Genomic DNA, 18,163 nt, shown 5'->3' on the forward strand with positions numbered 1-18,163 from the left:
GTGTGAACGAGTCTGAACCAAACAGGGAGGAGTAGAGATGACAAATGGATGATGGGTTGGTGGAAAGTGATGGAAGTGAAAGAGTCCTGAACAGTAGGAGTAAGGAGGTTTTATTAGATGGGAAACCCCTCCCTGAGGTAATCTCCTCACCCCAAACCTCTGATCATAAATAATGTAAGAAGGTGGAATGGCACTGAAAGAGATTCGTCAGAGGGCTTTATCATGCTATATGCACACTCCCAGTCCTAAAGAAAGTTTGGTATGAACTCCCCAGCCACCATCCTACCAACTCTGCTTTGCTGTTAAACCACTTGTAATGAGCAGAGGAGATTCTCTGCTCTGTTTGTCCCTGCGCCCTCAAACCCAGGCAACAACATGATTAATACAGGCAGAAAGATAAAATTCCTGCTCTGTTGCCAAAGAATATAACATCCCCGTCCAAATGATGAACACAATTTCTTACTGGAGAAGTTAACTAACTCAAATAAAGGCAGTCAATTGATTAAAAACGTTTTAACTAATTCATTGTAAATAAGATTAATAGCAAGCTTTGGCCAATCAAGATGAATTCTTAAAGGTTGTCACAATGGGTGTGGCACCAATCTGATTGACATCAGGGCTCCAGCCATGGAGCCTGGTTATAAGGAACTTTGTATGTGGACCGTACGACTTGTGTGTACAGTTGTTCTGCCAATCACCACATGCCTGCAGGTTTGTTTATGTTCGCCCCTTTTGTTTGCCCTGTTTTCGGCCCTCGTGCCGGTTTTGCTTCCTTACATTAATAAATAAATGTTGCCCAGTATGTCCCGCTTCTGCGCTTCATTCCCCCATCAGCTCGTGTACGTGGCAAAGGTAATGCTTGCTATAATTCATCTATAAAACAATGCCAATTTTAGGGAAGAGGCTCTAACGGGAAGAGATGGCAAGATGATCGGGACATTTTTAAAAAAAAAAAAAACTCTGGAAGTAAAACAACTTTTTCTCGGTAATTCAGTCAAGCAACATTTTATTTCAAAAATTGCTGGAGGATAGAATCAGATGATGTGCACATGAACACTGTGAACTGAGTGTGTTGAAATATTTTTCATCTGGTCACGATTTCCATTCTCTGCATGCCTAAAAAAGAGTTGCAAAGAGTCATTAATAAGAAATTTACAGACATGCAAAGATGCCTTATCTGAATAAGCCCTAAGATGCCATCTTTATGTATGGATGTCACTCATAATTGTAATAATGTGTTACAACCCTGTGTACATGACCCCCTTGGTCAGACCACGTTCAAAAAACATTGCTGCAGTGGCATCAAGGGAGCCACCTGCCTATCGGCTCTGCTGAAAATCACAGGCGTTTACAGGAAACATGAATCAGGACCTGCTGACATTCACCCACGCAGTTCTAACCTCCATCAGATGGCTCTGTCAGGGCTCCCCGCATGTTACTCACACCTTACATCAGCGGCCAAATCAATTAATGAGGATATGCATTAACTTGTGAAGGACACTCATCATTTATAGGTCTTATATTTATATGTTGTTGTCCTTGTTAAGTTCACAGAAAGTTTTAGTTTGTATAGGTATTTAAGTTTATTTTCAGTCCTGTACTGTATTCCTTTTTACAACTACACTCAAATGCCAAAATCACACACTCATGCAGAAATAAAAGTGTGTGCAATATTCTCAGACAGAGCAGGTTGGTCTGGGCTTGTCAGTGTTGTCATGGCCCAGGGAAGCGTGATACGCTCATTGTCAGTCACTGATAAATGTGTAACTCACTGGTAGGAGACAATGTCACAGACGTTATTCAGACCCCAAGCTACTCCCAAGCGTCTCTTCACATGCCGTTAAATAGAGCAAAGAATTCTGTTATCAGCAGTCATTACTGTTTTGAGGATGAAGAAGTATCAAAACTCTCCATCTATCCATATGCTTGAAGATACTTCTATTCTTAGATATTCACCTTAGAATGGGTGTAGTCACACAAGTCCACAAAAAGCATACAAACCTGGGGAAAACATGAGGAAATACCCCTATCCATTGCACCTTACATACAACACATCCAAATTTTTGACACACCCAGGGCACTATTTTTGAAATGGTTCAAAGCACAGTGTACAGCTTGTTCTCTAGTGTGAGGTCAAATGTCCTCAGGATTTACATTAAATTAATAGGTAGAACAAGAAAAAAACACAGTGGTCACTGATGTTCACACGTGATTTATTGTAAGGCGTGGGCTTAAATCATCCAGAATGAGGACGTGGGTGAGAGAATAGATCAATGATCGTGTTCTGGGTGGTAGGAATAATTACACAGCAAGGAGGATGGTTGGTTTCTCTTTTTATCCAGTAAACAGTTTTGCTGTTGGGCAGCTTTTCTAACTCTTGGCTCCTCTGTAAGTTATGCAAGATTCTTCCAAATGGCCTGTCATATTCTCCATAGAGTAGCGGAGATGAAACTTTTGAAATTTTCTTATGTATAACATATAGTTCATCCTAAAAACAATTGCTGATGAATGTGAAAGAACGGATAGGCTTGACCCTCTTTCTCTTTTTGTTTGTGTGTGTGCACATAATTTTTGTTAGAGAACCTTTTGTGAACTTTTTTGGATCAACTGACTTTCACAAAACTCTGGAAGGAACAGCTCGCTTTCTGAACTCTTCCCAGAACTCCCAGCCTGACTGCAGCTCACATTTTCCAATGAGGGACTGACTTGTGTGCTGGTAGATCAGCTGAAGAGCTGCTTTCTCCTCTTTCTTTTAATTCTCTCTTTTTTCAATTATGCTTAGGGCTGGGAGAGAAGGCAAAAAACTGATCACGATATACTTTTTTAAACTTTTTTTTTCTGATATAGAGACAGAAAGCAAAGACACCAGAGATAATAAACAGTTTATTAATATATGAAACCATGACTTTTGCTGCCCTCATTGGCTCCTTTTTCATTTTGTTCTTTGCTAGCTTTACATCAGCTATTCTCAAACTTTTTCTGCAAAAGGCCCCCTTTTCTAGATAAGTACGTTATCGCGCTCTTTTGGTCGACTAAAAGTCTGAGCATTTTAGTCATATTTTAGTCAGAATAATCCATGAATATTTTAGTCTATTTTTAGTCAACAAGAACTGATGACATTTTAGTCTAATTTTAGTCAATGAAAATTCGAATTTAATCGTTTTTTTTAGTAATGCAATTCTATTTAACCCAGTCAATAAAATACAAGCACCTATTAAAACTGACTAAAAACAACATTTTCAAAACCATTTCATAATTAAAACAAGTTTATCTTATTATTATATTATTGTTAAATGCCGTAAAAAAAAATTGTTACCTTATAGACTCAAGAATATTCTAGATCCATTCCAGACACAGACCACACATTCTGTTTTCTTGTTTCATTATAGTTATCATCACACGATCAGCACATCAAAAACGTTGACAAAGATATTTTGTCATAAATTTTGTTGACAAAAACAACACTCGTTGGTAGGCAGGCGAGGGGTCGGAATCAGGTAACGGCAAATCCAGAGGAATGGACAGGCATAGTAGGTAGTTGTTCTGTGCGCCCCCTATGGGCGTGGTAGTGGAACGGGCAGTGTGAAAATGAATTCAGTAAGCCTACTATTTGCCCACACTACTAGATAACAAGTGAACACAGATAGTCTATTTGACAATCTGAGTGCAAAATATTCGATTAGAACCAATTTGTAAGGATCAGGTTTATTTGTCAAGTTTGTTGCATATGACAAAGACTGTGTAGTACACAGTGTTGTACTACATAATTACTTTGTCATTTTATGCTTTCTTTCTGATATGTGTGCACTTTAAGTTGTTTCTCATTGTCCAAGTGACCTATTCGAAAGCTCTTGATGTATTTGTGGGATTACAGGAACGTGGTCAGGTAGAACACAAAACAACAACTTTCTCTTAGTTTTCAGGTCAGCTTCACAAGAACTCACTACCTCGCCAGCACTAACACCCACGTCTTCTGAGGGGGAGGCTAAATAAAGGCCTCATGTCACCCTTGGGTCAGTCAGGGGTCACTGGGTCGATTAGAAGCAGCGACATCCTGGAGTGTTGAGGACGTATCCCTCAGAGCTTGCACCGTGTAACCGTGTATTAAATCCTTTATGCCTCACCTGCTAAATCAGCAGACTGTGAGCGGAGTTGTTTCAGGCAGGGTGAAAAAGGAAGGGAGGAGTGGTGGGGGTAACTGATTACCTGATGTTGTGTTGAGCAGATCCTTATTTCCAGGGTGATGTTGGAATGCTGCGGCGGTTTTCCGTTAGGATGCTCCTCCTGCCTGTGGGATTATCTGCTGGAGTGAGTACGACAAAAACAGATCAGCCTTCAGAGAGAGCTGCTCTTTCAAATAACAACACGGATAATTAGGTTTCGCTGCTTGTGTGTCACCTGCCTTGTTTTTCACCATGCCACCTGACCTTTCTGTTCCTAACTGGCCTTTATCAAGTCACCACAAAGTTGGCATGGCAACGACTCTTGAGCAATTACCCCGGGTAAATGCTGTAGCAGACATTTCCTATTTCAGCCAGAGTGACGTACATGCGTTAATTACAGGGACCGCATCACCTAGCGCCACTCTTAGGGTTTTGAACCTGTGACTTGAAGGGTTATTTGATTGTTGGTAATGTCTTCAAGAACAATCATGGTTTACGGGATAGGATTGGGGCAGTAGTAGATTTTTTATGTTTTTCTAATTTGTTTACTATCAGTGCATGCAATGGCATACATTTTAATTGCTTTGGTGCATTGAAAAGCCTACAGTTCAATGCATTTAACAAAATAGTTGAGCATGTAGTTGGGGTCACAGACTGTAAAACAAAATGCGACTCAAGACAGAATAATTTGCTATTACCCATAAAGCAATTTTATCAAGCTTGTTAAATATCCATACAGAACTGTTGGGGTGTGATAATATCACCTTTGTGACATAATGTTTAGATCAGATAAAAAGACAACTTTACTCACATCGGTATAAAATACTTTAATAAATACTCAACAACCTGTCACACAGTTCCACAAAACAAACCAAAAAAAAAAAGAAGCTTTTTCCCGGCCAGACTGTCTCTTTGATTGGTAGCATTGTACAGGTACAAATACTTGCCATTGCTGTTTCTTTACCAAGGCTATAAAACAGCACATCAGTAAAACAGTGAAATCCGGGGATGCATGTTAACACTTGTCTTAGTCCCACACAGGAAATGTAAAAAAAGGCAGAAGAAAAAATTGCTCCCTTCATGTGGCTGAAATTAGGGCAGATGGGTTATGATTCGTTCCAGCAGATGAGCGTTAATGATTTATCATTTGTTGCAACTGGCTCTCACTATAAGGGTCCAGTGCGTTCAGAAGGTAACAGAACAGAAAACTGCATCGTATGTACAGACAGCATGGAACACTTTGCATTTGGGTTTTGCTCTGAAATAGTTCCTAAAGCACACATACTACACATTTAACTAAAATACCATTTCAATTAAAAAAAAAAAAAAACAACAGATTCATTAAACTGAATCTGGGGCCCACACAGCCCTCAACTTAAATAAATCATTACTGATCTGTGAACAAATGTAGGTTTAAATATGAATTGAGTAAAAAAAGGTAAGCAAATAAAACAAGCAACGTTACAAGCAACGTGCCAGATATTTTTCTGACAAGCAGAGGAACCCTGGCAACCCTGGTGACATACAGGACTTCTTATTAAAGCTGCACTATACAAATACGAGGAAAGCATGAAGTGTTCATTGTAAAGATGGCCTTTAGCTGCTAAAATGTGCTTCTGTTGGCTCACATAAATAACAGGAATGATAATAAAGATATAAACAACAAACTAATATTGATAAGAAAAAAGGGGCACTTAAATTAGTAAATTCAAATATACATAGCTATTACTCTTTTGAAAATGTACATATATACATCAGGACATTCTTTTTTTTCCTTTTAAATGAAATACACATGTAGATACAAAACTTTGGAAAATGTCCAAAGTATATTTCCCTTTGAATGACAATGTGAGTTTTTGAACAAAAAAGATGCAAAAGTCTAGAAAGCAGCCAGCAAGTTTGCAAGGCACTATAAACAGGGGCTGGAGGATGAGGCCATGAATAAAGCTTAAATTGGCCTCAAAAATGAACATTCACTGGCTCCAGGCAACAGTGTACAACATAAAATCTCTAATAAAGCCATAAAACCAAAAATGTCTGATGAGCAGACAATTTTCAGAATACAGCAGAAAAATCTTGACCTACTGTTCTGCCCACGCATTGAAGTGAACCATTTACTACTTTATTAGTGTTATTAGATGAGCAGTTATTTCAGTAGTAAAATGATTTCAAATGTGCCTTCATTATTAATGTTTTAATTATAGACCCTTATGACAGCAGTTCTTTTAATCAAATCACAAACCATCACCCATACTTTGTGCAGTGGTCCAAATATAAGATTCCCAAGCCATCCTTCATCACTGTCTAATTTGTATGACATTATTAGAGAAATAAATGCTGAATTGCACTAAAGGCCCACTCTGTCTGGGCACTATTTTCAAACAGGTGCTAGTCACAGCACTATGCGCTAAGTATGGAGCTTGGTCTCTAATGAAAGCTCAAAGGCATCCTGAAGGAATGGGAGACAGAAACACCAAACAAGGATAGATTTTTCTAGATACAGATAACGACTGGGTGGTTATTACTTGTTTTATGTATGTGGACTCCACTGACTTTACAGTAGTGAACAAGCTCCATGCTAGCCAGTTGGAAAACAGTACCCTCAGTTTTACGCTGCACACATACTGCGCTGTATGCAGGTCCTGGTTTGTTCAGCACATGGCAAAAAGTCAAAAAGAGTCATGATTCAAGGCTGCCAGTCAATGCTCCCCCTTTAAAACGGAAGGGCAAAGGTCAACCTTATTCAGTCAAGATTTTTTTGGATGGGGGGGCAAAATGGCTTTCCATAAAAGAAAGCGACAGTCTGTAAACAGTAAAAGGTGAAAGTCAGACCGTCCACGGGAGTCATGAGTTTCCATCCACTTAGAGGAAAAAAACAAGGCATATATAATAAAAAAAAAACATTCAAATTAAGTGGATTAATTTAAAAAAGAAATTAAAAAAATAAAAAACATATATATATATATATATTTTAGTGCTTGTGTCGTCTGCCTGCGTTCAGACAAAGAGATCTTTGACCCTCGCCTCACAGGCTGTCTCATTGATGTTCTTTCTGCAGCGGTTGTCTTTGGGGCTGAGTGAAGTCTGGTTGGACTCTCTGGCCCTCCCTGGAGTGATGTGTATTGTACTGACAGCACCCCCCTTGGAGTATTTGATAGCTGGACACTTTTCCACCACCAGGCCGCTCTCATCTTCCTCCTCTTCCTCATCCTCGGCCCCGTCTCCCACTCGGTCCAGGGGCAACATAAGTCTGTTGCACTCATGGGGAGCCGGAGGATCGGGCAGGCTGTTGCCTTGGCGACGGAGTGGCTGATTGTTGATGATGTCCTCCTCTGTCCGCATGTTCGTACTCCTCTCCCTCTCTTTCCTCCGCTGGTACATCCACCAAACACACACCAGCAGGCACAGCAACCACAACAGGGCAAACAGCGCACACAGCACTGGCACCAGGTAACCTGGTTCAGGAGGCAAGAACAACATTAGAATCTAGTAAAATGCCAGTATTTGTACTAGACTAAAACTAAACCCTTTCATGTAATGATTTCTGACAGCTAGCAGATTCATTTTAATTATGTTTTTTGATTAAAAGGGGTGAAGGTGAACAGCTCTTATGCACCTCAGATCACATGTGCAAAGCAGTGTTGCCAGATACCTGATTATTTCATCCTACAATTGTCCAAAAATGTGCCAAAACACAACTGCCAAAACTATATGATATTTGTTAAAATGCTGAGTGCCTCAGAAATTTCCCCAGTTTATCTTCTTACTTGCTGATGGAGACAGTCCTGGTGGTTCAACTTTGACCTCCCGTACGGCCAGCAGGAGAGTGCTGTTGTGCCGTTTGGACAGAGCACTGATGACCGTGCTGACCACTTCTTGGATCTCCCCATGGCCCTCCGTCCCCTCATTCCCAACGTAGGACTAGAAAAGAGGGGGGGGTGAGAAGTGAAAAACAGGTCAGTCTCTCATCACCTGAGCCTTGACCCAGGAGCAGATTTACAATAAACCACAAAAATGGAAGTAGTATGGCAGCAGGGCGATTCATCATTGAATTAACAAAGTGTCCGTGTCTAAGGGAAACAGTGGGATTTTTAACAAGGAACTTGGGTTTCTGTTTTTAAAAGGTTCAGATGGAATCTCGTACCACGCCACCACAGAGCCGCAGTGCTCAGGTTTTAATGAGCAGACTCTCCTTACTGCTGCATCAATCTTAACAACGTTGCAACATCGCAGCTAATACAGTCCACTAAAGGATTATGACCCTCAGCCTCACGGCATCCCAAGTGCCCCCATCTCCATGGCAATGATCCAAGCACCAAAGGCCACGAAGGCCAAGAGAAATGGTCAGAGCAATTGAGAGAGACTGAACAGAAAGAAGAAAGTGAGCTCGGGAGACAGGAAAAAAAGGGAATGGTAAGGTGTTCCAGGTTAAAAGAGGTTTAAATGATGAACAGATGTGGAAGAGAGAAGGGTATCATGCATGAAAAGCTTTGGTTTGACGCTTAAAAGAAGAAAAGAGGTTTGGGTTTTATAAGGGCCGTCTGGAAACCATTTCAGTGATGAATTAAGTGCTCTTTTTAATAAAGTGAAAACAGGACTGTTTGAGACAATGGAAAACTATAAAAGGAATGAAAAAGGCATCTGCTCTCACCATAGCAACCTCCACTGTACTGTTGTCAGTGTGTGATTGGTCACACAGAATGAGCAGGGCATGGTCATTGGCAAGGGTTCGAGAGATGGGCAGGTACCTCAGCTCTGAGCAGATACTCTCTACTGTTGTGCCCTGTGCAGAAGATGAACACAATAAAGATTTACTGTCAGACAAATTGCGCTTACATTATCATGAAAATTAATATATCATTAATATCATATAATTTTTGAAGAAGACATTTTTATGAAGAAGACATTTTTATTTCCATTGGACTTTCATGCAAATTCATAAAAAAGGTATTAAAATAAATAAAGTCTGTTATTCATGTTACCTTAACTTAAAAAATGTGCGGGTGGGGTGATGGATGTGGGGGTGGGGTGATGGATGTGCAGGTGGGGTGATGGATGTGCAGGTGGTTTTGCAAAAATTGTTCTGTTCAAACTTTTGACTGTCACCTTTCTTCAACGAATATGACAGATTTCTTCCTCCAGCTCCTTACCTTACCGTACCTTTCCTTTGTCATTTGGCTTGAAATCACAAACATGGACCACAGTGGTGCTATGTCATTGGAACTTAATGATCTACAAACGATCCTTTATTCAAATAAAAGACAAAACTAAACCATTCCCAGCCAAACATTGTAAAACTGTGAAATAAAGATGAAAATATTACATTTCTGTATATATAAAGCGGTTGGGTTGTAGTAGCTTAGTGGGTAAAACACTCGACCCTGAACCAAGACACTTAACCCAGAGTGTCACCAGGGGGACTGTCCCTGTAGCTACTGGTTTAAAGTTGCTCTGGATAAGGGAGTGTGACAAGACAAATACAAAAGATTCTGGCAATTATGCAAAAAATAATTGTTGCTAATCATTGCCAGGCAATGAGGTTGTAATTGTGATGGGTCTATAGAAAACACAAAAGTCTTTGGAAACATTTTAATCTGTGCGTGTCACCTTAGGAAGATTTTCCCTGTTGAACACCAGTGTGACTCGGGCGCAGCTGCTGTCCCGATAGCTGCTGTTGGGTCTGCAGCGCGTGTCGACAGGGGAACCCAGGTCAGTAGAGGTGCACACGCCCCAGTGGTCACAAGGAGGCTGGAAACAAGACAAGAAGCGATGTGGCACACATCGCTGATCTCCAGAGCACGAGGGCTGCTCGGCAGATGCAAGATCATGGTGAAGCAGGCAGGGACGCCTTCCACAATGCACCTGGGGAGGGTTTAACACAACAGATTCAGATGAGAAAGACGATCCTTTATTAGTCCCACAAGTGGCAAATTTACATTAAATCAACAGTCCAATATAATTTAGTCAAAAGTAGAAGATATGAGAAATGTTTTAAATGAGGTTATTCATTTTTTTTTCTATATACATGGTGACAAGTCATCCAGGGCTCACCTTGGTGCATTTGACATTGCCGTCTATGCACTGGCAGTTGTTACACTCCTCCTCCCACTGCCTACCATGTGGAAACTGCAGGCCAGTGTGCCAACAGGCTCTTCCAACACCTATAACTTCAGAGTGAAATGGAGACAGTGAGGAGGAGTGGAGTAGACAAGGCAGAAACAGAATCAGTTTCAAAATGCAGGAGGTCCAGTTTAAATATTTGGAAATTGTATGTGTAGGCAAGATGCAGTTGATTTTGCCTATCATCTTCATTGTCACTCAGCTCCTGATCAAGTGTGGGATTTGCTGTAGATTTGCTAACTACAAGCACAGAACAGTTGAACGTCCACAACTCTGGCTAGGACATTGCAGAGATACATAACACCGGTGCTACTCTTGCCCTGGAGCATTTGACAACACTTACACTCTTGACAGTGGCGTCCAGCTCTGCCTGGGGGGCAGATGCAGTGAAAGCCATTGATCTGGTCCACGCAGGTTGCACCGTAAGTACACGGTGAAGACTGGCACTCGTCCATATCTAGGATCACACAAACACATTCATCACAATTACTAAATCACTAACGCTATAGGCTTATGAAAAGCAATGCTATTTTTTGGTTTTAGATTAGATGTAGTACATTTTCAGTAGTTGCTGGACTACATTACATATAAACTGTAAGGACACATCAGAAGGATGCCGGTTCGAATCCCGATCCGGCCACTGAGCAAAGCACCGTCCCCACACACTCTTCCCCGGGCACCTGTCATGGCTGCCCACTGCTCACTCAGGGTGATGGTTAAAAGCAGAGGACACATTTTGCTGTGTCACCGTGTGCTGTGCAGCAGTGTTTCACAATGAGAATAACTTCACTTTCACTATATACATATATATTTATGTATAGGTCCATGAAATGCTTCAAATGGTCTAATACGCCCCTGTGGCCCACATGTATTTTTTTTATGCCTTATACATTAAATATTTAATGAAGCGTCTATTGTAGTGTCTGGGTTTATTTTTGGTTTTAATCAAGAATGTCCTCAACACACTCTGTTAATCTGAGAGAAGTTCATGTCTGAACCCTGGCATGCGACACAAGCACTAAGAATATATATAAGCTTTATATATGCTCTAAAAAAAAGGTATGAATGCAACAAAGCTCTGAGGACAGCCATGTGTAACCCAAATCTCCATGAGAACCGAAATGCCATCTGATGCCTGTTTACAGAGGTTAAAGGTTAAGGTGGGATCGCTAACCTCACCACCCTTTGCCCTTAGCTTGTTGAAAAGTGTCTCAAATACTCACTGATTCGGCAGTCGGGTCCAGCAAACCCAGGGGAGCACTCACAGCGGAACCAGTTAACCCCGTCAACACACACACCCCCATTATAACTGCAGAGAGATGGGGGTAGGAAAACAGGAGCAATGCATGACGTTGTTCAGCCAATAATGTAAACTTTCCACTCCTACAAGGCCCCAGACCAAACTCCATCCCTGACTTACCATGGATGTGGGTTGCAGTCATTGATGTCTGTTGAAAAACATGCACTTGGATTAAACAATGTATATATTAAACGTGTACAAATGAATAATATGTATAAGTACATGAGGATGGAGTCTTACTTTGAGCACAGGTTGGGCCCTCCCAGCCATCCTTACAGATACAGGTATAGGCCCCACCCCCTCCCACACACGTTCCACCATTCTCACAAGGGCCAGACTCACAAGAGCTGTTCATGGCTATGGACATAGAGTGACATTCATTGAGAGTTAAAACAACTCCCCTTAAAATACATCTAGGAGAAGAAAGATCTCACACAACGTGTAACTCACCTGTGTTGCAGGTGCTGCCACCCCACCCAGTGGCACATGCACAGCGGAAGGAGTCTCCATGATCAAAACAAGTTCCCCCATTACTGCAAGTGCTGGAGTCACACTGGCTATCACCTGATCAACACACAAAACGCATTCAAAGGCAACAATAAATACACATACATTGGTAGAACAATGCTCTATTTCACTCTACCACACACACACAGACACACACACAAACTTACGTGAGTGGCAGGTCTTGCCCTTCCAACCATCCGTGCACTGGCAGGAAAAATCATTCAGCAAGTCCACACACAGGCCTCCATTTTTACAGGGGTTACCATTACACTCATTCACATCTGAAACAGGAAGTGACAGTCAAGGAAGAGGAGGTCAGATGAGAGATGGAGAGAAAAGGGGAAAAAAATATACAGCAACACAGAGAATGGAGGCAGACAAGAGGAATAAAATGTAAATGATGGAAAGAGGTGAACTCACCCAGCTCACACAACCTGCCCTCCCGGCCATCTGGACAGATGCACTTAAAAGAGCCGACTCCATCTACACACGTCCCTCCATTCACGCATGGAGACGACACACAGTCATTTATATCTGGGAGAGAAAAAGCAATATATGGCTTGTTAGCCTCAACAGTTCATTTTAAATGGTGTTTTTGTATCATTTTATTTCAGCAAGCAAATGTTAATGTCTGTACCCGATATGTACCATCTGCCAAATCTGTTGCACTTAAAAAGCACATGAGGAACACATCAGTGAATGTTGCATAATGTGCAGAAGTATCAGGTAGATGCTACACAGTAGCTAAAGCAGCTAGCTCACTAACTGTTAATGAGTAAAAAATGACTGAGATTAAGCATTGAAACAGAGGGCATTGCGGGCAATGAATGGCTGTGAATTATGCCAGTTAAATTAATTAATTTGTGTGCATAGACTCAAATCCAGCCTAATACCTTTAGGGATCTGTAGAGACAAAAATACAGTTACTTTCATTTGTGATCTCGACCAGATACATTAGCCTTGTAGGATGTAGGCTTGCCATGGCATCATGCAATGGCACAGTGTCTTTAGTTGTGTGAATAATAGTACATAATCATTATCTTATTTAACTGGGAAGGCAAAAAAAATGTATGCATGTAAACCACGTGGACTCAAGATTCTGCTCTGTGAGCTTGTATCACATTCAATTGCATGATGTTTCTGTGCATGGCATTTGAATATGAAATGTACATTTACATTTACAGCATTTATCAGATGCCCTTATCCAGAGCGACTTACAATCAGTAGTTACAGGGACAGTCCCCCCCTGGAGCAACTTAGGGTTAAGTGTCTTGCTCAGGGACACAATGGTAGTAAGTGGGATTTGCTTCATAGGCAAGTGTGTTACCCGCTAGGCTACTACCACCCTTTATGAATATGAACATGACTTATGACATGACATGTTAATCTAAAACCAGCAAAGAGAATTAAATGTAGCCTTTGCGTGTGTTAAAAACTCACTCTCATGACAATACATCCCGGTGAAGCCTGGCTGGCAGGCGCAGGAGAAGTTTCCACCAGGCTGGCTAATACAACGGCCGTGAGGACCACACACATTAGATGAGATGTGTCTCACCCCATCCTCTGAAGTGTTGGTTGCCACAGCAATGGTGCAACTGTCAATCACTGCAATAAAAAGCCGTTTCAAAGGACTAAATATGTATTTTTATTCATTCTGGACTGTCAGCAACATATGAAACTCTTTAAAACCTTCACAGGGGCTGCTCCTGCAGTGATCTCTGAGATGGGAGCACGTCTTCCCTTCATACTCGTCAGAGCAGGCGCAGTAAAAATCTCGTATCAGGCCGTGACATTGAGCCTTATTCTGGCATGGATTTGGGTAACATGGGTCGTCCTGCACCTGCGTGGAGGAGCAGAAACACCAGGTCAAGCAAAAACACACTCAGTCCACAAATAACAATCGAGAGACACGCAAACTCACCTCACAGGTTGTCCCAGAAAACCCCTTCAGGCATTCGCAGACGAAGCCGTCGGCCTGAGCATGGCAACGGCCTCCATTCTTACACGGCACGCTAGCGCACCCTCTCAGCTGCAGCTCGCAGTGCGTACCCACAAACCCTGGCTGGCAAGAGCAAGTGTATCCTCCTGAGCCCTCCTACAATCAATAGAAAACAAGCATGCTGAAGTACCACAGCAGTCCCGATTGCCTGACCCTCAAATTAAAGCCATCTCACTAATTCTTTAGTCCTACAAGCGGTATGTCAACACAGAAAATTGGGGCCAATCAGAAGACACTGGGGTAATCGTGGCTATTGGTATGTCTATTGATCCAAAAGAAACCTGCGTACCTTGCATGTTCCTCCGTTCTGACACTGCCCATAGCAGCTGGCAACGTCTGAGGTGGTGAGTAAAAAAGAGGGAGACCATGAAGTGAGAGTAATAGTAAAATACTTATATTAAAAGGCAAATACTGCATTTGAGGAGTGATGGGAATATCTGTGCAGAGCCAATTATTCAAACACTAACTCAAGGGTTACAATTTCCATCTTGTGTATTCTGTGCAAGCTAAATCAACGCACATCTCCACCATCTGCATCACTGTTTCAGCGAAGTTCACTAGCAAAACAAAAATAACTATATGATTACTGGAGTCCGCCACAATAGAGCAGTGTCTCCATTTACACAAATAATCCTGTCAACCATGATATACTAGCATTTACTCCCCAGAGCCAATTCAATTAAACCGAGTAAATTACCATTCCACCTATTCATTGTGGCCCTTTGACCATAAATTATGGTCAACAAATTTCAACAGATTGAATAAAAATGTGAATTAAAAAAATGATAAAACCACTCAGCACTTTAACAGTTTATTTCCAAGAGTAGTCAAACTACAGAGTCACCCCTACTCATCAGCAAGTCCTGCTGCAGAATGTGTTCTGTATGCCTGTTTACTAGGACACTACATTAATAAATAAAAGCAATGCTAACAAAAAATCGTTTTTATCAACGCACTTTTTAACACGTAACTCACTTCTCAGTTGACACTCCTTGTGGGATGAGCATTTCCCCTTACCAACACTGTGTATCAACTGTGTATCACCAACTAGTATCATATAAATTATAATTATGATTATATGCCTAAAAAAATCAGATCAGTCATTTATTTGCTGTAGATGTTATTGGGTGTTGATTAATAGTGCTATCCAATTACATATTGTCCATGCCAAATTTGTTGTATTATATACATTGCGGAAGTGCGGTAGTCAATCTCTCACTCCTTTTCTGATATGTGTCTTTTGATCAATTTAACTCAATCCAAAGGCTGGTTCCACCTGAACAGGCTGAAACGCAAGCTGACATTAGAACGCCGGACCCGTAACCCGACAATCTGAAACAGCAGCCCTGCGGTTCTGTCCCAAGCTTGTTTACAGGTTATAAAGCATTTCCTCCCCCGGCACTAAAAGTGGACGCTGGAGTAAAATGCTTCTCCGTCTCCAAGTCCACCCTGCCACACATCCAAAGATAGCCCACTGTTTGCCTAAAATTAGCCCCTGGGCTTCACAGTTGCCAGGCCTTGTGTTAAATATAGCCACATTCAAATAATCTGGATCGGATTGCACTTAGCGTACTCCTGTCAGTGCCAAGAACTTAACTTGTACGACTCACATATACGCACATATTTCCATATAAACACATCCAAAGCAGAGCAACAAACTTATTTCTGGGGACATCAAGACACAATATTTGATTGCATATGCCATTAAAATAAATCTGTAAACCTCACACACTAAGGGGTGATATGCTGATATTAGAAATAAGGGTGGATTGATCCAGGATACCCCTATTTAAAGATGGTAAGATGGTACAACCGCAGCCCTGTTTGGGAATGGTATGTGCTTATGTGCGATAGGCTTATGGCTGAAACTGGCATGTCACCTACTGAACGACAGTCCTACTGTAACAAAAACAGTAACAAAAACACATAAACACACTTAAATATAACACTTAAACACTTACCAATCTGGCATGTTTTTCCAATCCATTGTGGCAGGCACACACATTCAAAGCCATTGTCCAAGTCTATACAAGTCCCCCCATGAGCACACGGGTTAGAGGCACATTCATCTGTGTCTAGAACACAAACACACACACACACACACACACAAATGAATAAAGGTCCTTGTTAAGCAAACATAAATGTGCTGACATTTCTCACTCAGTGCTTCTGAATTTAGACGCTCACAAATAAACACAAATAAACACTGACATAAATGAGCAAAGACTTCCCGGAACTAAACACTCATGCAAATAAACAGTGACACAAAAAGCAAAGATGTCCCATAAATACCCGTTCGATCGTCCACAAAAACTGCTCAGACTTAAAAATGTTGAAAGCTAACATCTACTAGAAATGTTGCCAGGTGTTAACTGGCGCTCCGCTTGCCTTTGGCACAGGTGCGACCCGCCCATCCGTGAGGGCAGTGACACTCAAACCCCGATGGTACTTCATGGCATGTTCCTCCATTAGCACACGGGTTAGACACACACGCGTGCTCCGCTTCATTAAAAAAAAAAAAAAAAGAGAGAGAGAGAATAAATTGAAAGCACAAGCCAAGTGGCACAATAATAATACAACAAGGAACCATTAAAGAGCATCTTCTGGCTGTCAGAAATAATTACTTACACACCAACCGTATACTGTGTTACATTAACTGATTAAGTGTGACTTAACTCACTATCGCCTCTTGTGGTACACTGTGGTATTACAGGACAGGGCAGGCTACTGTTAGCTAGTTAGCAAGGTAATTTCAGTAAATTTTTTTGCAGCATAATTCATAGGTGTCTTTGACATAATGTTAAAACCAACATTACATCACAGGCCCATTTGTACAACACAGGGAGAATGAATTGTCAGAGAGGGAAATGGCTCAAATGTGAAAAAAAAATCTGCATTAATAAATTAAAACAGTCTAAAGGGAGCCCCTACGAATGTGCAAACTGGAAAGTCAGTAGAAGACACAGGTCATTAAATGAGCTCTTGGAGGTTACCGCTCTCACCGATCTCGCAGTTCCTGCCAGAATATCCCTCGGGGCAAACGCAGTGGTACTCTCCCGGCGCCGGGTTCATGCAGATCGCCCCGTTCTTGCACGGCCGGTGCGTACCGCAGTAGTTCAGGTCTGGGAATGATTGACATCAGAGAATCAGAGGTATCATTAGTGGTGGCATCAGCGATGAAGCATGCTGCCCGTGCTTGTCTCAAACGTAAGGGTTTGCATCTCATACTCCAGAGCCGCTCCAGTCTAAACAGCTTTAACCAATATGGGTTCCCGTTAATAAGCCCAGGTCATGTGAGGTCATGTTGGAGTGGCGTTTGAATAACGTGTTATATTTGTGTGTGTGTTTGTAGGTGCATGAGTGTGAACCTCACCTTTATCACAGAGAATCCCACCCCAGTTCTTGTGACAGCGACACTGCCCGGGTTCATCACATGAGCCGTGCAAACACCCAGGATACGTCACACACTCATTACAGAGCGGGCCCTGCCAGCCCACTTTACACCTGAAACACACACACCAATTACACTTAACATGAGTTGTATATTTCAATCCTAACACGTCACATTTCAAAGTACAGACAAAAAAAATACAGATATGACCACTGGTGTGTAAACGTTTGTTTCGCTTGGTAATGCATATATAGAAGTCAGAGGTCATATTGTGCCAGAGGTCACCTTTTCAGTGAGAAAAGGACCAAAGCCCCATCTGAGCTGAGCTGTAGCACAATGTTGACCAGTTCCAGGCCTGAATTTACTTTCTTTAAGGAATAAATGTGAAAATGCCCTAGGGCGCAGTGGGTTTCACAGCAACGTTCCATTAAGTGTGATTCTTTCAGATCTGAGAATATTTTAATTACGACAATCCACACCTCCTGCTCTATATTCAGTTGTGAATGTAACAGAAAGAAAGCAGTTCGAGAAAGAATATGTCGAGAGAGAACATCTCCATCACGTCTCCAAGGCCCAGCCCACTCCATCTACAGCTTCCTAATCTTAGACAGTGTGAATTCCAGACTGGAAAGAGGTCAGAGGGCGTTTCCACAGCGCATGTGATGGCTGGAGGGTCCTGACAA

General features: G+C 41.7%; 1 protein-coding gene across 1 annotated transcript in view; it reads right to left on the reverse strand.

Annotated features, from left to right (window-relative positions):
* Window positions 1-4,975: 4,975 nt before the first annotated feature.
* LOC114786272 (protein jagged-2-like) overlaps window positions 4,976-18,163 on the reverse strand; it is a 39,835-nt gene continuing 26,647 nt past the window's right edge. Inside the window, exons 6-25 of the mRNA XM_028973261.1 lie at window positions 17,463-17,593; window positions 17,092-17,211; window positions 16,478-16,591; window positions 16,051-16,164; window positions 14,379-14,425; window positions 14,012-14,185; window positions 13,780-13,930; window positions 13,531-13,695; window positions 12,511-12,624; window positions 12,258-12,371; window positions 12,034-12,147; window positions 11,824-11,940; window positions 11,704-11,731; window positions 11,507-11,592; window positions 10,627-10,740; window positions 10,215-10,330; window positions 9,771-10,025; window positions 8,815-8,946; window positions 7,931-8,084; window positions 4,976-7,618 (exon numbers count right to left, since the gene is read on the reverse strand). Coding sequence (XP_028829094.1) covers window positions 7,161-7,618; window positions 7,931-8,084; window positions 8,815-8,946; window positions 9,771-10,025; window positions 10,215-10,330; window positions 10,627-10,740; window positions 11,507-11,592; window positions 11,704-11,731; window positions 11,824-11,940; window positions 12,034-12,147; window positions 12,258-12,371; window positions 12,511-12,624; window positions 13,531-13,695; window positions 13,780-13,930; window positions 14,012-14,185; window positions 14,379-14,425; window positions 16,051-16,164; window positions 16,478-16,591; window positions 17,092-17,211; window positions 17,463-17,593 — 2,818 coding nt within the window. The 3' untranslated portion in view covers window positions 4,976-7,160. The remainder of the gene's footprint in view (window positions 7,619-7,930; window positions 8,085-8,814; window positions 8,947-9,770; window positions 10,026-10,214; window positions 10,331-10,626; window positions 10,741-11,506; window positions 11,593-11,703; window positions 11,732-11,823; window positions 11,941-12,033; window positions 12,148-12,257; window positions 12,372-12,510; window positions 12,625-13,530; window positions 13,696-13,779; window positions 13,931-14,011; window positions 14,186-14,378; window positions 14,426-16,050; window positions 16,165-16,477; window positions 16,592-17,091; window positions 17,212-17,462; window positions 17,594-18,163) is intronic.

Source organism: Denticeps clupeoides, chromosome 1 (genome assembly GCF_900700375.1).
Source record: "Denticeps clupeoides chromosome 1, fDenClu1.1, whole genome shotgun sequence".
NCBI lineage: Eukaryota > Metazoa > Chordata > Actinopteri > Clupeiformes > Denticipitidae > Denticeps > Denticeps clupeoides.